This window comes from Miscanthus floridulus, chromosome 11 (assembly GCF_019320115.1).
Source record: "Miscanthus floridulus cultivar M001 chromosome 11, ASM1932011v1, whole genome shotgun sequence".
Classification (NCBI taxonomy): domain Eukaryota; kingdom Viridiplantae; phylum Streptophyta; class Magnoliopsida; order Poales; family Poaceae; genus Miscanthus; species Miscanthus floridulus.
In genome coordinates this window covers 42,950,415-42,977,433 of record NC_089590.1, presented here as the reverse complement: position 1 = coordinate 42,977,433, position 27,019 = coordinate 42,950,415, and the positions used below count along the sequence as shown (strand labels likewise).

Genomic DNA, 27,019 nt, shown 5'->3' with positions numbered 1-27,019 from the left:
GAAGGAGAGGTAAGGGATGATATATAGGTGTGGCCCATGTGTTTATGAGTGGAGAGAAGCAAAATGGCAAGGGCATTTTGGTCTATAAGAAAATATGATTGGCTACATGTGGGTCCAAGTAGCCCATGGGCGTACAAAGTTTGTGGCATATTTCATGTTTCAAGCAAATTACAATGCTACTAACGTTATTAGATGAGAAATAGTCATGTTTCTCATAAACGTTGAATTTATAAAAGCATTGTTCTGATTTTCCTAGGGAAAGTTGACCTTTATATTAGAGATGAGTAGGATTAGGAGCCTGAGGTGGATAGCCAAATTTTAGCCGCCAAAACTTGAGCAAGCTAAATATTTGGCTTCTATTTGGTTTGTTGCCAAAATTTGCTAATACCTCTGATTTAACTTGCCAAATCTATGGCAAGTATTTTTGCCTAACTTTTGGCAACGTTTGGTTGCCAAATCTTTGGCTTGAAAATTTTTGGAAGCCAGCCAAGTAGGCCCTACATTGTAGAACTAGTTCTTGTCAAACTATACACTTCCATCTCCCATAGAGGCCTTGGTCCTTTTTCCCATGGAAGGTTGACCTTTTTACCAGAGATGAATAGGGTGTTGTCACTCATTAAGGGTTAGGCCCTGTTTGGCATGGCTTATCCACTGGTTTCAGGAGCATTTGGAGTCGTTTTGTGCTAAACGGGGTAAAATAAAATGGCTTCATCTAGGAAGACCCTTAAATCATGCTCTTACAAAGGTTTGAAGTGAGATGGAGCCACAAAAAGTGGCTTCTCACCCGGGTTCACCTTGTCCTTGTGGGTCTAGCATGGGGTACTGTGAGAGCGTGTTTTAAGGAGCTCTATATGTGAATCTGTTTTGCCAAACGGTTTACCAAAATGGCTCTAACACCACCGATGGAGTTGTTCATGGAGCTGACGCCAAACAAGGCCTTAGTTTGGCTCCTAAAAGGGTACTCCACCTCCACTTGTGGAGCAACTTCTCTGGTGGAGGTGAAAAGGGTACTCCACCTCCTCTTGTGGAGCAACTTCTCTAGTGGATGTGAAACATTTTGCAAAACGTTTGGTAAAAAGCAGCTCCAATGATAATTTTGTAATTATTTGTGTCAAATCTGTGAGGAGCCGGGAAAAGCCATATTTTCTAGCTATATGTTATTCTTTTTTTAAAAAAATAATCTTGTAATTGTATTAGGCATCAACTATTTGATTTGATCTAAAACAGTTAGATCATCATCGTAAAATCCAACAACATAGATTTTTCTGAATATACTCTTACAGTTGTATTAGGAATGAACTATTTAATTTATCTAAGCCGTTGGTTCATCGTAAAATCAAATTGTGTAGGTTTTTTCTTGATTAATCTCGTAATTTTTAGATCATAATGGCTTATTTTGCTGGCTAAATACTAAGATGGTAAATGTTGTTGTCATGGCCTAAATCGAACAGCCCTCCTACCTCGCATCATCTACCTCGCATCATCTTCTCCAACAATTTGTATTGGGGTTGTGGAACATCAATGAATTGTTCGCTTGAACGAACAAAGTATTTGAAGGAGCAAGCTGTCTTGCCAATGGCAAAATGAAATATTAGAATTATAGCAAAAATGAAATCATTTTATTTGTCATCGTTCGTGTCACCTGCCAAAGAAAAAAAAACATATTGTAGTTTCTGATCATGGGTGTAACTAATTCCCAAATATAGGGAAGCTATAAGATTGGGTTGTCAAAAAGGAACTGTGTTTCATAAGGAAACATTAGGAGATTCAATTTTTGAAAGGAAAGAAAATGCTAGCTATACTATTATACATCCAACTCTGTGTATGTATGGACTTGTATATGCGGGTAGAAGTATTTAATTCGTCGCCGGTTCAATTTAAACGGTCCACAACTATTTCAATTCTCAATAGTTACACCAGTGAACCGATGCTATCACCGGTTCGGTTCGATGACTCATGACTAGGGATGAAAACAGATCGGATACGGACGGATATCACCGATATTACATTTGTTTTCATATTTCTGTCCGGATTCGAATACGGATAGTGTCAACTATGTCGGATAGGATACAATTGGATATCGACACCATAAATATGCGATTTGAGTATTCGGATACGGATACGGTATCGGATGTTGGATATCCGGACTCGGATATGGATAGATCTCAACCCCTCTAAACGGATTCGGTTTCAAATACAGTCGGAAAATATCCATACCGTTTTCATCCCGACTCATGACTAGGAGGAAACAGAGTAACAGGTAGGACTGGCATCAAGGCAGCAAGGCAGCAATCCATGCATATGCATTTGCGGATTCACTTGGCATGCATTGGAACATATCAGATCTGCCCAAAATTTACCCCGAGAGGGTCGTGAACAGCAACGAGGCCGCGGGCCCCGAAATTATCTGATCGAGTAGCTAGTCTGCAGCTCCAATAGTGACCAACAAACCATGCATACAGCAGATCATATATCCACGACTGGTTTAACTTCGAACAGTACTTATTATACGGTACGACAAGACGACTGTTGTCTTCAGGCATAAAACAGTTCACCGACGACCAAACTTGACACGCACCGGACTCTTTTTCAGAAACAAAACAGTTCAAACCGACGACCAAACTTGACCCAAACCAGACAGACTCTTTGAGAAACAAATTAAACGAGTTCAACGACGACCAGACTTAAGTCTTAACACGAAACGACGACGACGGCAGCAGCATAGCATAGCTCAACTCCAAGTCCAACGAGCAGAGCGATTTGTTGCATCGGCGAGAGCATGAGCATGTGCGCGTTGGCTGGCCTCGATCAGATGTTGATCAGCTGCACCATCTCCGACACCGCCAGCTTGAACCTGTCTTCAGCACACAGATTCTCCGGAAAGCGAGCCGAGGCCGAAGCCGGATTGGCCTGCAGGTCCATCGTCCACGACGCAAACAAAAATTTGTAAGGTCCCAGCTCCAGATAGAACTGCATGGTTGATAAGAAAGAAGCCAGCTGGTAAGGTAACAATGTTTGATGACTTACGCGCGCATGGATGCCGTACATGCGGAAGCCGTCCTGGGCGGAGATGGTGGTGGTGACGACCTCGATGCTGTGCCTCTCCAGCACGAAGAGCGCCTTGGTCAGCGTGCCGGGCTGCCGCGGGCAGTGCAGGTTGATGTACGCCTCGTTGTTGGCCACGCTCACCACCACGTTCTGCCCGGACCACGTCTGGAACCCCGCCACGGGCTCAGGGAACGGCACCGCGCCACGGGGCAGCTGCGCGGCGGCCGCGCCGGAGGAGGAGGAGGAGCCGGCCGCGGCCGCTGCCGCCGCCACTGCCAGGGCCTTGTTCGCGGCGGCCACGGCGGCATGCTGTGCCAAGCCGTGGACCATGTCCGCCAGGTTCGCCTCCGTCGACGACGACGCTGCCGGGGCCGGTGCTGGTGCTGGCAGCGCTGGTGGTGCGGGGTGGCGCGCGGACGACGCGCGGCTGCTGCCGGCACCCACCGCCAGCTGCTGCTGGCCATGCTGCTGCTGCGCCGCCAGCGCGCGCTTGCGCTCCAGCTTCATCTTCTCCAGCTTCTGGAGGGTGCCTTCCAGAGTCCTGATGTAGGTTACGGCCTCCCCAACTATGGTGGCCTTGTCAGCCTGCAAACATCATATATCAATTTCAACATAAATAATGGAAACGTCCCCTGAAAAATCATTGAATCACCAATACAACAGATCATGCATATTTGCACAATGAAAGATTGAGACAGAACAAAAGGTGAATCCAAGTCCAGTAAAATTAACTGAAAACACTCATAAAAAGGTTCAAAGTACATTCCTGCTACAACCATAATGCATAGTAGTAACCACTCATTTGGCCAAACATCGGTGCTGATTATTATGCAATTTTGCATAATACCTCATTTATCTCTCATCACCATATGCCTAGGCCTCAGATGCCATGGGCACACCTGGCAAATAAGGTATTGTTGTTGGGCTTTGCTGCAGTACCTCCAAATAACTGTAGGCTGTTCATTTATTTTGATCAGACGGTAATAGATGAAATAAATATTTATTTATTTTTTAATTGATAAAATTGAATAAATAAAGGAAGTTTTAGATACAATTTTTTCCTAGATTGGATTGATGCATGCATGATCCGGTAGATATGGCAAAAAAAAAATTGCAACTATAAACTTGATATATTTTGGTTACCTTGTATTTTTGTATGTGGCCTGATACACTTGATTTTGTATTTAATATGACTTGTATGTGTGATAATAATAGCATTTGAGTATGTGTTACAGTACATATGTACGTGATTACATATTTACGTGTACGTGACATGTGTGTATCATGTGTACACGTGTTAGCGAGTGGCCGGTAATGTGAGTACGTGTACGTGACTTACATGTAGGTAGCGTGTGTATACGTGTTAGTACGTGGCTGGCAATGCGAATAGCTATATGCGCAATTTCACAAAACTGAATTTATTTGAAAAAAAAAAAACAAATGCCAACCAGATCGAGCGTGCATTCAGCGCGTACTGCACCCGACGCGAGTCTGTCCGGCCACTCGACCCCTTCCATGCGCGATCCGTCGGAATCCCGTGATTAGGGGAATCGAGACGAGATCTTTTCTCCCGTGATTATTAGGGAATCCACACTGATTACTTTCTTTCTCATGGATTTGTTAATTTATTAAGTAATTTATAAAATATGAAAAATCAATGGCTCAGATTGATTTGAGATATTACCTCCTTGAAGGTAAAGTTTGTACCTTAGCATTGCCCATTGCTGTTTCCTTAGCTTTAATGAAAATTAAGAAATTATGGACCCTTCAGGGGAGGGGGTGTCACACCCTCTAGTACACAATTCACTAAACATGGAGTATTCCACATTTAGATATATAACAAATGTACATATATAGCGTGGTCTGGGAGAGGAGGGATGACAAGGGAGAGGGGTTAGTATGCAATAAAATCCATAATGGAAAATTAGGGACGATGATGCTTTATGTTGCGAAGGAATATGGCTAAGATGAGATATTAGAATGATGGAAGAGGCAACATTGGAAGAAGGCGATTGAAGCTGGAGGGAGGGTGTGTGCGAAAACAAGGATTGGTTGGGGCTGACATTAGACATGTTCAAACCTGGGTTGGGATGGGCTTTAAAAAGTCTGATGACAAATCCTACAGCACGAACCCACCCAAAGGCTGACACCGAGCCAAAAAAAAAAAGCCTAAGCATGCCCCTACGTACCATGTCTTTTTACCGATCGGTCTAGGCCCAGATGCAAGAAAATAAAGCCTAAGCCCGGTCCAAAGAATTAGAGTGGACTAGAAATTGAAGGTCCAACCCACTCAATGCACTAGTCGGGTTGGCCTTTCCATTAATAGGTTTAGCTGGCGTATATGATTTCTCATCAAGAAGCTAGCTAAGTATATGATTTTCTCTCAATTTATTTTTTGAGCTGTATTTCGATCAAAAACAAGAAACTACGTCAAGCCTCATACAGTAGTACTTTTAAGTGCATATTGAACGGATCTAAACCCAACAGGCTAGTGCTCGTCGGTAACATCATGCCAAATTTGTAGCATCCAATCCGTTGACATGCTAACTCATATATGCCTCCGTTCCAAATTGTAAGTCGTACTACCTTTTCTACATACATAGTTTTTATTATGTATCTACATATAATGTGTGTATTGAAGCATAGCAAAAACTATATACCTAAAAAAGCCAGAATGCCCTAGCCTTCTTACTATTTGCATCCAAACCCGAGATCTAAAACCTAACCTACCTGATGAAGGATGCAGTGCGAAGAGGGAGAAGATAAAATTCGGATGTGGCCATGTGGGGAACTCCATAAATGCTTTAGTAATAAGAAGGCAAATTTTGCTGGAGGATACCATAGAAACGTGTAATTGACCGGCACACATCACTAAACAGAGAATTTGCCCAACACCATTATAAATTTGTAGTTGTTTGCCGGTGGACATCACGCCGAATAAAATAATCATTTCCACGGCTGGGGGAGAGAGCGTAGTGAGTAAATGTTTTGCCCCTGCCTGATTGACACGCACAGCTATCCGTAATGGTGGAAATAATTATTTTATTCGGCATGGCGTCCTCCGGCAAACAACCACAGATTTGTAATGATATTGGACAAATTCTCCGTTTGGCGGTGTGTGTCGGATAATTACATGTTTCTGCGGTGTCCTCGAGTAGATTTTGCCTAATAAGAAATACAGAAGTTCCCCCATTTACTTCTAATGATCACACCATTGCCAAAGCAAGCACTAATAAGTGAAAATCTAGAATTTGCGACAACGCAAATGCAGTTGGTGATCTGCATACGAATAGAAAGATTTACGAAAACAGCAAAGAAAAACAAAGGAACGATTTTTTTCAGCTTGTGCGCGCACATCATCGCTCATGGAAAACTTCAATAAAGAAAAGAAAAAAAAAAGAGCCATGCACGGACCTTGTCGGGGAGCTGGGGGAGGAGCGCGTGCAGGGTGCTGAACATGTTCTTCATCTTCTTCCTTCGCTCCCTCTCGGTAAAGATGTGCAAGTTGGGGTCCGTGTCCTCCACCGCGGCGGCGTTGCCCTTCCCGCTGCCGCCGCCCACGTCGGCCTCATGGGCACGTTGTTCTCCAGCTACGTTGTTCTTTCCCTCCTTGGCGTTGCTCTCGCCGGCGTCGACCGCCGCTGGTCCGGTGGCAGCTTTGGACGACCCAGCGTTGTTGTCCTTGCCGGCATGGGGGCGGGGCACCACCTGGATGGCGAGCTTGGATGCGTTCTCCTTGGCGGCATGGAGCGCAGCCGCCGCCGATCTGGTGAGCCTGGACGACCCGGCGTTACCGCCGGCATGGTGCACTGCCTGGATGGCGAGCTTGGTCCTGGCTTTGTTGTCCTCGCCAGCATGGAGCAACACCACCCCCGGGCTGGCGAACTTGGGCCGCCCGGTATTGTTGTCCATGTCCTTGCTGGCATGGAGCACTGCGGGGTTTGGGAGCTTGAACCCGGCGTTGTTGTGCTCGCTGGCATGGAGCGTCACCGGGCTGTTGAGCTTGGCGCCGGTGGTGTTGTCCACGATGGCGTGGGGCACTGCGGGGGCAGCGATCTTGGATCCGCCGTTGTTGTCATCGCCGGCATGGAGCACCGCCGGGCTGGCGAGCTTGGACCGGGCGGCATTGTTGTCCACGCCAGCATGGGACCCGGCTTTGCTGTTGTCGCAGTCATGGAGCATCGCCGGGCCAGCGAGCTTGGACCCAGCAGCGTCGTTGCCCTTCTCCTCGCCGGCAAGGACCACTGCCGGGCTTGCGAGCTTGAACTCGGCTTTGTTTTCCTCGCCGGCAAGGAGCACCGCCGGGCTAGCAATCCTGGACACGGCGCTGCTGTCCTCGCCGGCCTGGAGCACCGCCGGGCTGGCGATCTTGGACGCGGCGTTGCTATCCTTGCCGGCAGAGAGCACCGCCGGGCTGGCACGCTCAGACAACCCAGCGTTGTTGATGGCGCTGGCCAGCATGCTGACAGAGCTGGGGTTGGAACCAACCGGCATCACGGTCGCCGTCGGTGACCCGACGCCGGCAGGGATGCTGCTATGGGGGGCGGTGGCCTGATCATGGCTCCCCTCCACTTCTTGGGGCAAGTTGGCTCCTTCCTGAGACATGGCGCGGTGGATGCAGGAGGAGAGGAGGGTGTGGGGTGTGCAGGGGGGAATTTGTGATGGAGAGGTTGGCACACAGAAAAGATTTACACCACCAACAGCATTTTTTAGCAGCTTCTGTGCCTCATCATCAAAGTTAGAGATAGTATAAAGCGCCGCATATCGGCTGAAATTCTGTTTATCGATATAAGTGCGATATATCGGGCGATAAAGAGTTAAAAAGAATAGCAGACATGCTCCACACACACAAAAAAATCGGGCGATAAATGTTAAAAAGAATACTACTAATGGCAACTTACCTACTGTGATATTGCATAGCTAGGAGTTTTTGCTAATCAAGACGCATAGCACTTTGACAAAGTTTGAAATCTATATGGTAGTTTTCTTTGATATATCTTTGTATGTGAAATTTTGTGTTTTGATGAAGTACAACGAACCCTATTAGGCATCCATGATTGAATAGTTCTACCAGTTTGAGCTAAAAATTCTACCAGGTCAATCATGCCATTTATGGAACTTTCTACACTCCAGAAGTGAAAGTAGACAAGTTCAACTTCACCAAGATAACAATGCATAACTCAAAGTAACAACTTGCTTTGCCAATAACAATGCATCAAATGGAAGTAACAACTTTGCTTTACCAAAATGGTAAATGTCTCCCTGAAGGAATTCCCACTTGATAACACCCCCAAAAACCCAGGGCAAGCTCTTTGGGAGTTCCAAATTCTACAGGCCAAAATCCATGTTCTTCAAGATAGTAGAAAAGTTGACACCCTGGTTGACACATGGGAAGCCACAACTTTTTCATCAAGTAAATTTCATGCAGTTCGTTTCACGTCACTTGCTCCACTAAAAACACTTGCATCGGCATGGAAATCCAAGTTTTATAAAACAGGTAAAAGTGTTTACCATATCTTGTTTTTATGTATAGACTCGATAACAGAGATACCTCAAGAAGAAAGAGAGACAAAATTGAGGGTGTGTAACATCTGTGGATGAAAATGCCTATCACTTGTTGTTCAATAGCCCCTTCAGTGTCAGATGTTGTGATTCCCTTGGAGTTGGATGGGATCATCATTCATCAACCTGTCAGCATGTTTTGCAAACAAGGGCCAATTCCAGCAATCCTTTCTTGATGGAAGCCTTCACAACTGCAGCATGGCGGGTGTGGAAGCAAAGAAATGGCCTATTTTTTCATCAAACAAGACCATCCATTGAACAGTAGAAAACTAGCTTCATTGATGCTGTAAATCTTCACTTGAACAGAATGACCTAGGCTTCGCCAAAGCATTCTTGTTGGCTCATTTCTTCTGTACAATGTCTCCTTCCTCTCCTTGCACATCATTTCATATAGTTGCACCATATCACTTTAGCATGTATAGGTCTTCTCTTTCATTTTAGCATGGTTTTCAAAACCATGGAATGCACTATTAGGAGCTTCCCTACTGTATTCCTCTCTAAAAGGAAGTAACAACTCTTCAGCAGTGGATTGTTCTAACTTCAGCCACGAGCCTACAACTCACAAACAAGATAATAAGCACTAAACAGTTAAGCATTTGATTTACAAGCTGTACTTTTCCATAAACATCAGACTGACCCATTTCTGATTCAGAAGAGGAGCTCCTAGACTCATATCCATCTCAGCATCTTCATCTTGATCCACGGAAGAAGATGGCGTTGAGGACTACGGTTCTTCCCGCTCAATTTGAATCAAGTTTCATATATGTGTATGTCACTCGGGCTGGAATCTGGGATTGGAACCAAATGGCCCAAAGAAGCTTGGCCCATACACTAATTGGCATATACCGGCAGTATTTTCATTCTTGGGGTCACGGCGATATATCGCGCTATTCGGCGCGGTATTCTTGTATTCTTTTGGCACTGGCAATACCACAGATAACACCTCCTCAAAAAAATACCATAGATAATACCTTTTTCAAATAAAAAAATACCTCAGATAATAAATCGCTGCTAATTTTGCATTGCAAGCTGGCACGCCAAACATTTGGCAGGTACCACAGGAAAACAGGTAAAAGGCATGCTGGCAAGGGGCTGCCAAAACAATTTCCCTTACGGCAGAGTTGCAGTTTTCCAGCTCTTGGAAACACCTGCCAACAAAAGGAGAGATTAAAGATAGAGTGATAGACAGCCTGTTCGTTTGCTCGTAAACGATCGTAAATTTCCAGCCAGAAACAGTGTTTTTCTCTCACACCAAACCAGCCAGCAATAAATAATCCACGATCGTTTACGGCCCCCCGAACAGGGAGTCGTTCCAAAAAAAAATACAGCTGATTATCAATTGGCGTGATTAGCCAGTTGTCCTTCCTGATAGACGTCACCCCTTTTTTTCCGCTCCCGTTGAAACTGCATTTGGCTTCACATGCAGCCTTCTGCTTCTGCATTTGGCTTCTCATACAGCCTTCTTTTTTTTTCGGAAAAAAGGCTCTTTGCAGTGGAACTGCATTTTGGCATTTTTTTTATTATGCTGCTGGCTGCTGCTGATAGAAAACCAGAAACTCCTTGTCAAAAAGGACAAAAGAAAACCAGAAACACTGTGAGCCGAAAGTTGATTCACGCATTTCATCATCATCAGAACAAAACTCACATGATCCACCAATTCCTGCTTGCAATGTCACAAAACAATGAAGGTCTGATTTATTTATTCTTAAAGAGTAACACCTCCCCGACGTATCGCATTTTAAGAAGAATTTTCCCGTTTGCAGGAGCCAGAAAATGCCTGCAGTCCATGTATCATGCTGAAAGCAACCATGGCAAGAGGCCGAGAGACCTTGTTTTTGTGCCACGGCTTATTCCCTCTACTTGGAGGCTTACCGTACTCTTCACAACAAAACTGCCCTAAATTTTGTTATGACGCATATGTTAGCTACTCAACAAGCGGCTACAATCTTTCATAGAAAAGGAGCGTGGCCTCCGCACACAAAACATCCTCTGAAACTTCTGATACGTGGCCATCCGAGATGTAAAACCACCGCCTGCCAAGGCCAGCAAGAGGTTTCCCTGGATCATCAGGGTCAGGATTTGATGCAACTCTCCTGTAAACTGCATAATGTCCTCCTCCACATTTCCCGTAGTGCTCAACGACGGCCGAGAGACCATATAACTTGCTCATTGATGGCTGCGGTGATGATGATGATGAACTACTAGACACATCAACATTTGCCTGAAAATGGCAAGTAATCAGATTGTTACCAGTTACCACCCAGATCAGGTAGTAAAATTTTAAGTGGAGTAACCAACCACGTGAATTGAGTGGCCACTATTGTTTGTTGCTTGTTCCTTACACGGCTGACTTGATAAGTACTCTCCAGTAGGTAAGCTCATCTGCATATTCAGTTGTTGATATAGATGGAGAGCTTGCTGGCCATATCTTTCCACATTCATTGCTAAAGGTGTTAGAATAATCTACTGTTTTCTTGTGTGAACACACAGCAATAGAAAGGCAGAGTCGAAAAGGCTCCCTGCTGTGATACTGTAGCACTGCAGGTGCAGGTGCCGAACGGCTCACCTGCAGCACTATAGCCATATGCAGAGGCCGGCGCAGAGTCAGCCCTGTATGTTATCTAGTTACTGTTACAGCATGTGTGCTGTACTAAGACTAGATGGATAGAGTTGTATAAATAGACTACCACGACAACTCAGTAAAGAGAGTTCAGATTTGCCATCTCTCATACAGGGCTTCGGTCAACGCTGGTGTCTTGTACTGTGTGTATGCTCTGTTCTCCCTCTTCTTTAACCTCTAGCCATAGTGCGTGGGGATGGACAACGCTTGTTCGTAGTCGGCTTAGCTAGTGGGTGTTCGGCAACACTAGCGGGTGCTCGATAAGATTGGTGAGTGGTTCACTCACCTGAGCCGGTGATCCTGTGAGCTAACAAGTGGTATCAGAGCCGTACAAGCGCTATCGCCAGACTAACCGCTGGCGATGACGGACAGTTCGGAGATGGGCGACAACAGTGGCACTACTGTGGCTGCCCAGCCACGACCGGAGGTCATTGTTCACACGGTGCGGGAGGTCAGCGGCACCAGTTGCCCGACGCTGACTTGCACCATCTATGGAGAGTGGTCGATGACCATGAAGGTCAAGCTCAGAGCCCGACGGCTCTGGAATGTTGTTGACAAGGGCACCGACAATGAAGAAGATGACATATCAGCGTTGGAGGCTATCCTCGCTGCTGTACCAACGGAGTGCAGGGAGCCATTGGGGGCGAAGAGCTCGGCTAAGGATGTATGGAAGGCTATTGCAGCGATGCGCGTCGGTTCCGACCGCGCAAAGAAGGTGACGACCCAGCTTCTGAAGCAGAAGTACGCTAACCTCAAGTTCAAGGATGATGAAACGGTGGAGGACTTCTCCCTCCACCTGTAGACACTCATCAGCAAGCTGAAGAGCCAAGGCGTCACCATCGACGAAGAGGAGACGGTCTCCAAGTACCTCCACTCCGTGTCGGCAAAGTACATCCAGATCGCTCTCTCCATAGAGACGATGCTGGACTTATCCACCCTCACCATTGAGGATGTGACAGGCCGTCTGCGGGCGGTGGACGAGCGCCTAGAGCAAGCGACAGCAACGAAGGACAGCGACAAACTGCTGCTGACGGAAGAGGAGTGGGCTGCTCGGAGGAACTCTGGGAAGGCAGCCTCCTCCACCCATGATGGCGATGGCAAGCGCTGTGGCAAGGCTTCTTCGAAGAAGAAGAAGCAGGTCGACCCCAACGCCTGTCGGCGCTGTGAGAAGATGGGCCATTGGGCATGGGAGTGCCCAAATTGTAAGCAAGAGAAGAAAGCTGAGGCTCATCTGGCGCAAGCTGATGATGAGGATGAGGCCACTATCCTGATAGCGACATTCTGTGCACTGCATAACGTCGAGGCTGAGGAGAAGGAAGAGGTGACGACGGTGGAAGGACCTGGGAAGGCCCTGAAGACTGTCAACCTCGACGAACCACGCGCCCAAGTCCACCTCGGACATGTGGGCGCCGACCAGGAGCAGCGATGCTATCTGGACTCTAGTGCCAGCAACCACATGACGGGCTCTAAGGCATCCTTCTCCGAGCTCGACGATGATGTTACCGGTACGGTGAAGTTTGGTGATGGCTTAAGGGTGGCTATCCAAGGGCATGGCACCATCATCTTCAGGTGCCAGAACGGGGAGCACCACGCGCTAATGGATGTATATTACATCCCACAGCTGTGTTCCAGCATCATCAGCATTGGTCAGCTGGATGAGCGCGGTAGCGAGGTACTGATCAAGGACGGAGTCCTTAGAATTAGGGACCGGGAGCAGCGACTTCTCACCAAGGTGAAGAGGTCCCTGAACCGGTTGTACCTGCTTGACCTGAAGGTAGAGCAGCCGGTGTGCCTGGCGGCAAGGCACATCGAGGAACCATGGATGTGGCATGCCTAGTTCGAACATCTCAGCTTCGACATGCTTGGTCGGCTGGAGAAGATGGTCCGAGGGCTACCCCACATCAAGCACGGAGGCGAGCTGTGTGATAGCTGCCTAGCCAGGAAGCTCAGGAGGCTACCATTCCCAAAGGCGGCCAAGTATCGTGCAAAGGATGTTCTCGAGCTCGTCCACGGAGACCTCTGCGGGCCGATCACGCTAGCTACAAACGATGGTCGGTGGTACTTTCTCCTGCTCGTGGATGATTGCAGTCGCTACATGTGGCTGCAACTCTTGACGAGTAAGGACGAAGCTGCGGCGGCGATCAAGAAGTTCGAGATGCGCGCGGAGGCCGAGAGCGGCAAGATGCTCCAAGTGCTGAGGACTGATCACAGTGCTGAATTCACCTCGGTGGAGTTTGTTGTGTACTACGCAGATCAGGGTGTGGTGCGACACCACACCGTGCCGTACTCGCCACAACAGAATGGCATGGTGGAGCGACGAAACCAAACGGTGGTCGGCATGGCCCGATCCATGATGAAGGCCAAAGGCATACCGGCAAGGTTCTAGGGGGAGGTGGTGACCATGGTGGTGTTCATCCTCAACTGTGCTCCAACCAAAGCCCTGACGAACAAGACATTGTTCGAAGCTTGGTATGGGCGCAAGTCGAGCGTGTCCTTCCTTCGGACATTCGGCTGCATCGGCCACGTCAGGAAGACGAAGCCGAACCTCACCAAGCTAGAGGACAGGAGCACACCCATGGTGTTCTTGGGCTACACGGAGGGTACCAAGGCATATTGGCTCTATGACCCACGCGGAGACAAGGTGCTTGTCTCGCGTGACGTCGTGTTCGATGAGAAGCCGGCTTGGGACTGGAGCAGTCTGAGCACAGGGCAAGCTGGCGGCTTTACCAGCACCTTCATTGTTGAGCACTTGGTCATCCATGGTGGTGGAGATGCTGGGGAAGAAGTGTCGAGCACTCCGGGAGGAGTGCCAAGCACTCCAGCGGTAGGACCAAGCACTCCTGGGGCAGTGCCGAGCACTTCGAAAGGGATGCCGAGCACTCAGAGAGGAGTGCTAAGCACTCCTAGAGGGATGCTGAGCATGCTAGGAGTGGCGCTGGGAGGTTCTACAGTGGTGGCGACCACTTTAGGACGGGTGTCGAGCACTCCCGTGGCAGAGCCAAGACATCTTGCAGTGGTGTCGACCACTCCAAGACTGAGGCTGAGAACTCCTACAGTGGTGCCGAGCACTGCAGGAGTAATGACGAGCTATCCAGAAGTAGTGCCAAACACTGCAACCAGGGTGCCGAGCACTCCAGGTGCTGTACTGAGCACTCCGGCGAAACAGGGGACTCCATCGACACCGATCAAGTTCACCTCACCTCCAAGTGACATCACTGAGTTCATGGATGCCTTCCACGAAGGTGAGGAGGTAGAGTTCCATAGGCTAGATGACATCGTCGGCAGCATAGGACCCTCAGGACTAGCTGGTCGGCTGCTCAATGACGCTGAGCTACTACTCGTCAGTGCAGAGGAACCACCCACATTCGCGCTGACCGAGTGGGACGAAAACTGGCGACGGGCGATGCTGGAGGAGATGAAGGCGATCGAGGAAAATAAGACTTGGCAGCTCATCGAACCACCTCTAGGATGTCGTTCGATCAGCCTGAAGTGGGTGTACAAGGTCAAGCGGGATGAGCTCGGCCCCATTTTCAAGCACAAGGCGCGCCTTGTCGTCCAAGGCTTTGTTCAGCATGAGACCATAGACTTCGAGGAGGTCTTTGCGCCATGGAGTCTGTCCATTTGCTACTAGCCTTAGCAGCAGCAAAGGACTGGCGCGTCGATCACTTGGACGTTAAATTGGCCTTCCTTAATGGTGAGCTAGCGGAGACGGTCTTTGTCAGGCAACCTTTTGGTTTCACCGTCCAGGGAGAGGAGCACAGGGTGCTCCGACTACGCAAGGCACTCTACGGGCTGTGGCAGGCCCCACGAGCATGGAACAACAAGCTTGACGCCATGCTGGGCGAGCTTGGGTTTCAACGGTGCGCAACCGAGCACGCGCTCTACACGTGGTGATGGGAGAAGGAGGAGCTCATCGTCGGCGTGTATGTGGATGACTTAATCGTCACCGGCGGGGCACGGAGGACATCAATAGCTTCAAGCGCGAGATGGCGGCTCGTTTTCGAATGAGCGATCTCGGCGCACTCTCCTACTACCTCGACATCGAGGTAAGACAGGGGAAGGAGTAACTCACGCTCGGTCAAAGTGCGTATGCCTCCAAGCTATTGGAGCGGAGCGGCATGGCTGAGTGTAAGCCATGCGTGACTACGATGGAGGAGTGGCTGAAGCTGATGAAGGCCAGCACTGCGGCGAAGGTGGATACAACACTCTACCGGAGCATCATCGGTGGTCTATGCTACCTAGTCCACACGAGGCCAGACATTGCGTTCGCCGTGGGCTATGTCAGTCGCTTCATGGAGGATCCCAGAGAGGATCACTGGACTACGGTAAAGTGGCTACTACGCTATGTCAAGGGGACGGTAGATCATGGGATCATCTTCCCAAAGACCAGCGGGAGTAGGCTACAACTCACTATGTTCAGCGATGCAGACATGGCGGGGGACATCGACAGACGATGGAGCACCTCTGGCATACTCGTCTTCCTTGGATCGGCCCCAATTTCATGGCTGTCGCTAAAACAGAAGGTGGTGGCGCTATCTACGTGTGAGGTAGAGTACGTAGCGGCGGCCATAGCGGTGTGCCAAGTTGTGTGGCTACGCTGGCTGCTAGGCGAGCTGACCAGCATGGAAACTCATCCACCAGCACTGATGGTGGACAACCAGCCCACCATCGCCCTCGCGAAGAATCTGGTTCTGCACGATTGGAGCAAACACATCGACGTGAAGTTCCACTTCCTCAGGGACTGTGTCGATGGAGGGCAGATCATCATTGAGTTCGTGGAAACTGGTCGACAACTCGTGGATGTCCTCACCAAGCCACTCGGACGTCTTCGACTCATGGAGCTGAAGGAGATGATCAGCAAGGAGGGGGTACAAGGGATAGCAGTAGGATTAGGGGAAGAATTGTTAGAATAATCTATTGTTTCCTTGTGTGAACACACAACAAGTGAAAGGCGGCGCCGAAAAGGCTCCCTGCTGTGAATCTGTGATACTGTAGCCGCTACAGGTGCCGAACGGCTCACCTGCAGCACTGTAGCCACATGCAGAGGCTGGCGCAGAGTTAGCCCTGTATGTTATCTAGTTACTGTTACAGCATGTATGTTGTACTAGGACTAGATGGATAGAGTTGTATAAATAGACTACTACGGCAACTCAGTAAAGAAAGTTTAGATTTACCATCTCTCATACAGGGCTTTGGCCAACGCTGGTGTCTTGTACTGTGTGTGTATGCTCTATTCTCCGTCTTCTTCAACCTCTAGCCATAGTGTGTGGGGACAGACAATGTGTGTTCGTGGTCGGCTTAGCTAGTGGGTGCTCGACAACACTAGCGGGTGCTCGACAAGACTGGTGAGTGGTTCACTCACCTGAGCCGATGATCCTGTGGGCTAACAAAAGGTCCAGCACTCGATGCACCTACCACAAATGGGGATAGATTGAGAAGTAAAGGGAAAGAAATATGTCCCTGCAGTTGAAGTACCAATCACTCAGTACGCTAATTATATTGTGTGATAGAGTAACCACATTTCACATATAGCAGTGGGCTTTACCTGATGTTTGATGGGCTCACCATCAAAATCGACTGAAGCACGTAGCAAATGGATGCACAAGATCTTTAAGAGGACATATTGGAGGTGTTACTTAATTTTATGACAATTGATGTAAGTCTCAACAAGTACTTCAATTTTGGATACCTTGGGGCACTGACTGATAATCAACCGCTTTGTTGCTCATGAAGATGATGAACATGGCATTTCCTCCATGGGGAACATATCCCTGCAACTACAAGTGTCATAGTCGAAGCAAGTGTTAAGCTTGCTAACCTTTTCCTATAACAGTTATCAATGAAGTTGTCATACTCAACATTGCAAAATGGAGGATTCTGATTCCTATAGTTTCTTCACTGTAACACCGCTTGAAACAAAGGAATTAGCTCTAACCATTCCATAGGAAAGGCAAAATAAGCTGTACTTTTGGAGGAAATAGAAAATGAGCTCCGAGCTCAGGGAAATCTTTCCTTTGTGGCTCTGTCACTTACGAACTCACTCTTGAGAATAAACAAAGCTTATGTGCGGTGGTTCTACTTCATCGAAGCGCTACAAATACACGACATGGAAACTTTCATGCTATTAGTATTCCTGTGTTCCAAACACTCGTTTCTACAAAATTCCTGTGTTTTCCAATCCTCTGTTTTACACCTCTATTCCTTTCCCATTCCTGTGTTTTCTCTCGTTCCTGTGTTTTGCATCCCTCCGTTTCAAACAGGCCCTTAAATTTTATAACAAAACATGGGTGCCATAGAATTTGCATTGCAGTGACAATTAATACAAAGTAGAACATAATTACCTCATCAACTTCTGATTTAAGTGACAGATATTTGGCCGCAATGATGTGCCAACACCGATCACATCGATAATTGTCAAGATGCTCCAACACAGTGAAGTACTTCAGGAATCCATCAAGCTGCACCCACTGGTCTAGTGTCATGTCATAGTATCTCTACTCCGTTCACTGCACGTGGTGAAGCTACTCCATGTAGTAGTTTCTTGCGCCGACATGTGGGCCAGGTGCACGTCGCCCACCTCGCCTGGTAGCCTGGCACTTCCCTCCCCAGCCCCCATCCATCGCCTCCTCTTCGTTCGGCCCACATCAGGCCATCATCCATCGCCGCCGCCTTAGCGCCCAGCGCTCCCCGGACGTGGTTAGGAAACTCGTTGGCTCCTCCAAATTCCCTCTCTGAATTTCTCTTAACCCTCTGCCCCTGTGTCAACATCGTACTCCTCCTATGGCCATCCCCACCGCCGCAGATCAGGTGGGGATGGGGACAATGCGAGGTCGACAGAACCAGCAATGTTGATGCGCTGGCGAGCTCACATGGGACAGTGAGGTCGGAGGATGCAAGGGGCCGGTGTGGAGTTTGCCAGCCTGCAGCCTGTTCGGAACTGTTGGCTTGTTCGTTGCTGGTTCGTGAGAAAGTACTGCTGGCTGGTTTATGTGAGGGAAAAATATTGTTCCTGGCTGGAAACACTGTTCATGTGAATAGTGCCCGCGTGGGAGGGCTGGCCAGCACCAGGCAGCCAGCCGCTCCAGCCGAACAGGCCGTTGAGCGCGCGACGAGCAGTAGTCGGCGGCGAGCGTGCAAGAAAGCAAGCGACCGCTCCCAACCAGCTACTGCAACGAGCAAACGACAGAGTCGGGTGAGCTTGGTAGGTCCAGTGACGTCAGGATGTGGATGTGAGCTCGGAGTGGTTTGGCCCGTTCGAGCACACAAACAGCAGCCTCCGACGAGCGTGCAGAAAACAGCTGCATCAGGTGACCAGATGTCGCAGCGAGCACGTGATGGAGCGAGCAGCAGCCCCGGAGATCGAGCTTGCTTGCATCAACCCACAGCTCCCGTGCTTGATTTACACACAGATTTCCTTGCTTGGATGGCGAACCCAGGGACATCGTTTGCAAGGTGCTCGACTAAACGCCTAAAAGAACAGAGTTCATTCTAGCCATCCCTATACGTTATGTGAGAAGCGGCCTGCCATTTGAAGCCGACTGTGGCTACAGTGACGACCCACATTGTTTTAAAAACCCGTCTCATCAGAGTAAATTGGATTAATTAGTTTTACCACCCCACGGGCATTGGCTAGTAAATGGAAGAAATAGAAGTACCATTAATGAGCATAAAATGCACAGCAAATGAATAAAAAAATCTTGAATCACGCAATGAAATTTAGGAAGGTTCATGCAATCATACAATCAGCCTATTCGCTGGTTGCTTTCTAGACTGATAAGCCCGGCTGATGCTGATTTGTTATGAGAGAAAAACAATGTTGGCTGGCTGATAAGTCTAGCTAAAACCAACAAACGAATAGGCTGAATATCTCCATTTGCATTAAGCACTGGCCAAAGAGGCAAGCAGTGGAAATTCTTGAAGTCCAATGACAGCTGTATGATATGTAACAAGGGCAGAACATTAAAAGTTAACAAAATAGGAGTATTTTAAGCTAACTGTCAAAATGCACAAAATTACTTTGATTGGTAATATGAAAACAACGTCAGTAGTGGTTGGCTAAATGACTTCCAAAATCATGATCATGATTTTACCACACAGCTACAAAAGGTAGGGGCATGCACTGGAGATCGTGTCAATACCTATGTATCTAGTGGTATAGAGGGAATAAAATGCATTCAGCTATGAAGACAACAGTAGGTTACTTTTTTATAAGACCACAGTTTAACAGTGACAAAATAAGAAGCATAGGAATCTACCACAGATGAATAGTTCTACAAGACAATATGCTGCCAATTGTCCCATCAAAGGGGCCAAATAGATTTTGTTTCCAGTGCTTGCATTCAGGCAGGTTACCTTCCCTTTGCTTGTATACTTTGGAGTGAGAAAGGGTGATGTCCGCCAGAGAACTCCTATGTGGTACATAACAATGGGAAAATTCATCCCTCAATGAGATCAGAAGATGGAGAAAAGCTTTAGAAGCGTCCTATAAGGAAAATTAGTTCCCATGATGACTGCTCATCTAATACAATACCAAAATATGAAAACAAGATAGAGAAATAAATATTATACCTGCTGTCTGGTCAAATTGAAGTGACTAACATAGAAACTCAAAGCATGCATTACTCCATGTGGATTCAACACAGTTCTTTCATCTCGAACTATGCTCAAGTCTGCAACATGCAAAGCTCAAGTACAATAATAACAATTTATGAGCATGTAACCAAAAAGCGTTTATAATCAAATGGTGGCACGAAGAACAGTGTCATACATTTACATTTTGCAGGACATGACTAATCTCAGAAGAATAAAGCGAAAATAAAATAAGTCCCACAAGTGGTTTTATATAGAACCAAGAATTTATTATGTGGGGCAAAGGATCCAAGCAATGCAAATAACAAGGACCCATCAATTCACAAGAAGATCAGAGCATAGGAGAAAACACTGTTGAAAAATTATAGGGTGTATGGATTCCACCACCGATGGATGCATTATATTGCATATGCAGCTGAGGACCCCACTTGATACTTGAACTTATAAGCCATGTAGGGTGTGATTGGTTGGGAGGCTCCGGGGATGCAACATTTTGCTGTTTGGTTGCTCGGTTGACCATCCAAACCTGGCAGAGCGGGTGCAAGCGGCGTGTCTCGGCATGGCACCACGGAAACGCGGATGAACTCCGGGTGCGTTTGTTTGCCTAGACCAGCTGGGCCAGTGCGCCCGTAGGCTGCAACCGGCAATGTTTGTTTGCTTGGCCTCCCTCTCCAGCCCGGCCCGCACGGGCATTAAAGTAGCCCCCGGCCATGCCCCGGGGGAACAAAAAAATTCGTTCCTCCCGGGTGAAAGCTCTAGTTTGGTTTTGGTTAATTGATGAAACCCTAAGTGCTAACCTAGTTTATCAAAGTGATTATGAGATAGGTAGCACTACTCCAAGTGATGAAGCAATGATGAAGATCATGACGATGGTGATGGCATGGTGATGATCAAATGCTTGAACTTGGAAAAGAAGAAAGAGAAAAATAAAAGGCTCAAGGCAAAGGTATAAATAGTAGGAGCCATTTTATTTCGGTGATCAAGACACTTAGCAAGTATGATCACATTTAGGTTAGATCGCCGTACTATTAAGAGGAGTGAAACTCGTATTGAAATGTGGTTATCAAAGTGCCACTAGATGATCTAACTCATTGCATATGCATTTAGGATCTAATGGAGTGCTAACACCCTTGAAAATATTTGTGAAAATATGCTAACACATGTGTCCAAGGTGATACACTTGGTGGTTGGCACATTTGAGCAAGGGTGAAGAAGATAGAGTTGAAAAAGAGTTAGTCACGCTGGTCATGCAGTGACCGGACGCTGAGGTCCTGCGTCCAATCAATGGAAGCAACGAAGACGCTGGCATCGGTCTTCGACCGGACACTGGGTCACAAAGTGACCGGACATTGATGGGGTGCGTCCAGTCCTGATGACGTGGCAACTCACAGTGAAGAAGGTGATTGACCGGACGCTGAGTGAGTCCGATCAAGGGTGACCGGACACGACCGATCGTGAAATGTCGTCTCTGGATGCTTACTGGAAATGATCTAATGCTGGGGTTCTGCGTCCGATCACTTTGGAGCAGTGCATCCGGTCGCAACTTAACCGTTGAGATCGGGCGGCTCCAGTTGAACGCAGAGCGACATGTGGCATGCATCGCGCGACCGGACGCTGGGGTCCAGCGTCCGGTCGATCTGACCGGCGCGTCCGGTCGCCTTGTTTTTCAGTGGACTGAGAAGCCAATGGCTCTATTTCATGGGGGCTTCTATTTAAGCCCCATGGCCGGCTCAAGCTCATGCGCTTGGCCATTTGCATTGACATAGCAACCTTGTGAGCTTAGCCAAAGCCCTCCCACTCATCTCTATCATTGATTCATCATCTTTGTGAGATTGGGAGAGAATCCAACTGCATTGCTTGAGTGATTACATCTAGAGACACTTGGTATTCGTGTTTCGCTGTGGGATTCGCTTGTTGCTCTTGGTGGTTGCCACCACCTAGATGGTTTGGTGCAGCGGAGGAGGATTGGCATGAGTTGGTGATTGTTCGTGGCCATCTCCGGTTATTGTGAGGGGATTTGTACCTTCCTCGGTGGAGCGCCGAAAGGTAACTCTAGTGGATTGCTCGTGTCATTGAGTTACCTCACTTGTGGGTAGGTTCTTGCGGTGTCCAATTGTGTGGACGAGGTTTGTGCAACACCTCTTAGCCGCCGAACCACCAAGTGTTGGTCGACACAACGGGGACGTAGCGTGTTGGCAAGCACATGAACCTCGAGAGAAAAATTAGTTGTCTCTTGCCTTTTGGTATTCTCCCGGTGATTGATTTAATATTCATCTTGTGATTGGTTCACTCCTCTACAGGGCGGTATAATCACCTTACTCACTCATTTATATTCATGCAAACTAGCTGTGGCAAGCTCTTTAGTGTAATTAGAATTGAGAGCTTGCTTCATTATTTTAAGTTCATCTAGTGGAGCTCTTTAGTGTAGCAAGTGTGAGAGCTCTTAGTGAGTAGTAACATAGCAAGTTGTATGTCTAGTAATCATAGCAACTATAATTGTTGGATAGGTGGCTTGCAACCCTTGTACAGCTAGAGCAAGTTTGCATTTCGCTATTTGTCATACTAATCAAATTGCTCTAGTTGATTTGTAGATTTTTAAATAGGCTATTCACCCCCCTCTAGCCATATTAGGACCTTTCAAGTGGTATCAGAGTCGTGGTCACCATTTGATTAAAGGCTTAACAACCTTGGTGTCAAATTATGGCTCAAGTTGTGTTCAACCATGTGGGGGGCAAACCACCATTCTTTGATGGCACATGCTATGATTATTGGAAGAGAAAGATGAGGATATTTCTTGGTTCAATCAATGATCAAGTATGGGATGTGACCGAGAATGACTATGCTATCATTGATCCCGATGATCCCACCAACCAAGACAAGACCAACAAGCAATGCAATACAATGGCTCTCAACACCATATACAATGCCATTTATTCCAAGGTGTTTGAGCAAATCAAAGATTGTGAAAGAGCTAATGAGGTGTAGAGGAGATTGGAGGAAACATATGAGGGCACACCAGCGGTGAAAAATGCCAAGTTGTACATCCTCAAGGATAAGTTGACAAGCTTCAAGATGAAGGATGATGAGAGCATTCCGTAAATATTGCATCGGTTGCAAGTGATTGTAAATAACTTAAAGGCTTTGCGAGAGAAGATCAAGGATGATGATGTCTCTCATCGGTTCTTGATGTGCCTACCTCTAAGATTTTAGATGTTGAGATTGCTTATCATAAGAGGAGAATTGAAGGAGATTACCCCTAATCAAGTACTAGGTGATGTCATGACATAAGAGACATATCGTGTGGAAAGGGAAAGGGTTGACAAGGATGACAAGAAGGAAGAAGAAGACAAGAAGAAGAAGAGTGTAGCATTCAAGGCTAGCTCATCATCCAAGAACAAGGGCAAGTCCAAGAAAGTATCAAGTGTTGATGAGGATCTTAGTGACATTGATGATGAGGCCATGGCTCTATTTGTGCGCAAAATGGGCAAAATTCATGAAGAAGAAGGGCTATGGTGCAAGAAAGAGAAGAGATCACACCAAAAACAAAGAATATGTGAGAAGATGCTACAATTGCAAGAGCCCCATTCATGTTGTAGCGGATTGTTCCTATAATAGTGACAATGATGAGGATGAGAAGAAAAAGCATAAGAAGAACAAGAAAGAAAAGAAGGAGAAGAAGGAGAATAGAATGACCTTCTAAAAGAAGAAGGGTGGAGGCTATGTGGTCACATGGGATAGTGATGGCTCTTTGGATAGTGATGACTTTAGTGATGATGGGAAGAAATCTATCAAGAAAGCACTAACAAGCATCACCATCAACAACAAGCCCTCCATCTTTGATACTCCATCAACATGTCTCATGGCAAAGCCTACCAAGGTAAAATATGATATGAGTGATGATGATGAATGTGAAGGTGATGCTTGTAGGAGTGATGATGATGATGAGGAGTGCTCCAAGGAGGAGCTCATGGACATGTGTGAGCAAATACACACTTGCTTTGAGATGAAGAGAAAGGAGTGCAAGGAATTAAACAAGAAAGTCAAATTTCTTGAGCAATCCCTTGATGAGCTCAATGCCACTCATGAGAGGCTAATGGAAGCCCATGAGAAGCTTGACAAAGCTCACTCTAAGCTTGAGAAAGCTCGCTCCTCTCTCATCGAACAAGTCAAGAAGGAGGAAGCCAAGAAGGAGCAAGTAATTGTATTATATGATGTGGGACTAACATGTGATCTTATTGATGAATCTTTTTATAAGCCCATTGTAGTTGCTCCCACTAACACTTCTTGTAGCACTACTACTTCTACTTCACCTTTGAGTGATGGTCTCACTTGTGATGCCTCACTAATGATAGAAAATGAGACCCTCAAGAAGGAGGTGAATGAGTTCACTCGTGCCTTAGGCAATGCCTATGGTGGAGATGCCCGCTTGCTAAAGTGCTTGGGTAGCCAAAGGTTTTCTCTCAACAAAGAGAGATTAGGCTATACCCCCAAGAAAGGCAAGGTGGCCTTTGTCACTCCCAAAGTTAGCTTTGTGAAGGGCAATGGTCAGTTTTGCAATAGATGCAAGCAAGTTGGGCAAGTAGAGCAATATTGCAAGATTAACAAGAACAAGCTACCTAATGTATCCTAAATTAAATTTGATTCTTGTTATATGCTTGTTAAGGGTGCCAATGGTGTGAAGGCTAAGTTCATTGGTACACCAATTGTGGGCCCAAAGAAGAAGGTCATTTGGGTACCAAAGACCTTGGTAACTAACCTTCAAGGACCCAAGTAAGTTTGGGTACCTAAAAAGAATTGATCTTCTTTTGTAGATCAATTATAAAGCCAGAGGAAGGCATTGGGTACTTGATAGTGGGTGCACACAACACATGACCGGTGATCCAAGAATGTTCAATTCAATCAATGAAAACAAGAGCAATGGGATTGATAGTATCACATTTGGTGACAATGGCAAAGGCAAGGTTAAAGGGTTTGGTAAGATTGCAATATCCAATGACTTGAGCATTTCCAATGTGCTATTAGTAGAAAGCTTGAACTTCAACCTATTATTGGTAGCTCAATTATGTGATCTTGGTTTCAAGTGTATATTTGGTGTGGATGATGTAGAGATCATAAGTGTAGATAGCTCTAACTTGATATTCAAATGATTTAGATATGAGAATCTATACTTAGTTGATTTCAATGCTAGAGAAGCTCAATTGTCAATATGTTTGATCACTAAGTCTAGCATGGGTTGGTTATGGCATAGAAGGTTTGGTCATGTTGGAATGAAACAATTAAACAAGTTGATCAAGCATGACTTAGTTAGAGGATTGAAAGATGTCACTTTTGAGAAAGATAAGCTATGTAGTGCATGTCAAGCCGGACAGCAAGTTGGTAACACACATCCTAAGAAGACCATGATGAGCACATCTAAGGCATTTGAGTTGATGCACATGGACTTGTTTGGACCAACCACATACACTAGCATTGGTGGAAACAAATATGGATTTGTGATTGTGGATGATTTCACTAGATACACATGGGTATTCTTTCTTGTTGACAAGAGTGATGTGTTTGCAACATTCAAATCATTTGTCAAGGGCATTCACAATGAGTTTGAAACAATCATCAAGAAAGTGAGAAGTGACAATGGAAGTGAGTTCAAAAACACAAGAATTGATGAGTTGTGATTAATTTGGAATTAGACATCAATTCTTGGCCAAGTACACTCCACAATCAAATGGCCTAGTTGAAAGAAAGAATAGAACCTTGATTGATATGGCAAGATTAATGTTGAGTGAGTACAATATGAGTCATTCATTTTGAGCCGAAGCAATCAACACGGCTTGCTATTATAGCAACCGACTCTATTGTCACCCCATAATGGAGAAGATACCTTATGAGCTATTGAATGGAAGAAAGCCCAACATAGCATACTTTTGGGTTTTTGGTTGTAAATGCTATATATTGAAGAAAGGGACTAGATTGAGCAAGTTTGAAAAGAAATATGATGAAGGTTTCTTTCTTGGTTACTCCACTACTAGCAAGGCTTATAGAGTTTGGAATTTGGCTAGTGGTACTCTTTAAGAGGTTCATGATGTGGAGTTTGATGAAACAAATGGTTCCTAAGAGAAAGATGAGAATCTAGATGATGTAAGAGGCACTCAATTGGTCAATGCAATAAGGAACATAGACATTGGTGATATAAGGCCTAGAGAGGTGATTGATATTGAAGATGACAAGAATCAAGTGCTCTCTAACTCAAATGTGCAAGCTAGTGGTTCTCATGATCAAGTTCAAGCAAGTACTAGTGATGACAAAGTGCAAGATCAACAAGTGGCCAGTTCATCATCTCAACCAAGTGATCAATCAAACGTAAGCAATCAAGTGCAAGTGCTTCAACCAACCAATGTTGTAAGAGATCATCCATTGGACACTATCATTGGTGATATTTCAAGAGGAGTGCAAACTAGATCAAGATTGGCTTCATTTTGTAAGTATTTCTCATTTATGTCATCCATTGAACCTAAGAAGATAGATGAAGCTTTGAAGGATGTTGATTGGGTAAATGCTATGTATGAAGAGCTAAACAACTTCATAAGAAACCAAGTATGGGAGCTAGTTGAGAGGCATATGGATCATAATGTAATTGGAACCAAGTGGGTCTTTCGGAACAAGCAAGATCAAGATAGGATAGTTATAAGGAACAAAGCAAGATTAGCAGCTCAAGGTTACACTCAAGTGGAAGGTCTTGACTTTGGAGAAACATATGCTCCGATTGCAAGATTGGAAGAAATTATGATCTTGTTAGCCTATGCTTGTGCCCATAACATTAAGTTATACCAAATGGATGTGAAGAGTGCATTTCTCAATGGGTACATAAATGAGCTTGTGTATGTTGAGCAACCTCCCAGTTTTAAAGATGAAAAGAAATCGAACCATGTTTACAAGTTGAGAAAGGCTTTATATGGATTAAAACAAGCACCTAGAGCATGGTATGAGAGATTGAGGGATTTCCTACTCTCTAAAGGATTCAAGATGGGAAAGGTTGACACCACTCTCTTCACCAAGAAGCTTGGAAATGACTTGTTTGTAATGCAAATCTATGTTGATGATATCATTTTTGGGTCAACAAATCAAGATTTTTGTGAGGAGTTTGGCAAGATGATGGCTAGTGAGTTTGAAATGTCCATAATTGGATAGCTTAGCTACTTCCTT

At 46.2% G+C, this 27,019-nt stretch overlaps 1 protein-coding gene and 1 pseudogene across 1 annotated transcript; both read right to left on the bottom strand.

The window, feature by feature from the left end:
- Positions 1-2,808: 2,808 nt before the first annotated feature.
- Positions 2,809-7,653, bottom strand: LOC136492882 (uncharacterized). The gene is made up of 3 exons (XM_066488934.1): positions 6,463-7,653; positions 3,028-3,633; positions 2,809-2,910 (listed from the first exon to the last, which is right to left on the bottom strand). The coding sequence occupies exons 1-3, from the start codon at positions 7,651-7,653 to the stop codon at positions 2,809-2,811; spliced, it is 1,899 nt and encodes a 632-aa protein (XP_066345031.1).
- A 2,896-nt stretch (positions 7,654-10,549) lies between these two features.
- Positions 10,550-19,669, bottom strand: LOC136491143 (ubiquitin carboxyl-terminal hydrolase 27-like; annotated as a pseudogene).
- Between the last annotated feature and the right edge of the window lie 7,350 nt (positions 19,670-27,019).

Excerpts from the sequence above, each read along its gene's own strand:
- LOC136492882 (XM_066488934.1), bottom strand. The coding sequence starts at position 7,653 with ATGTCTCAGGAAGGAGCCAACTTGCCCCAAGAAGTGGAGGGGAGCCAT. Across the intron at positions 3,634-6,462 it reads TCCCCCAGCTCCCCGACAAG|GCTGACAAGGCCACCATAGT; the intron begins GTCCGTGCATGG and ends TGATGTTTGCAG. Across the intron at positions 2,911-3,027 it reads TGTACGGCATCCATGCGCGC|GCCAATCCGGCTTCGGCCTC; the intron begins GTAAGTCATCAA and ends ATGGACCTGCAG.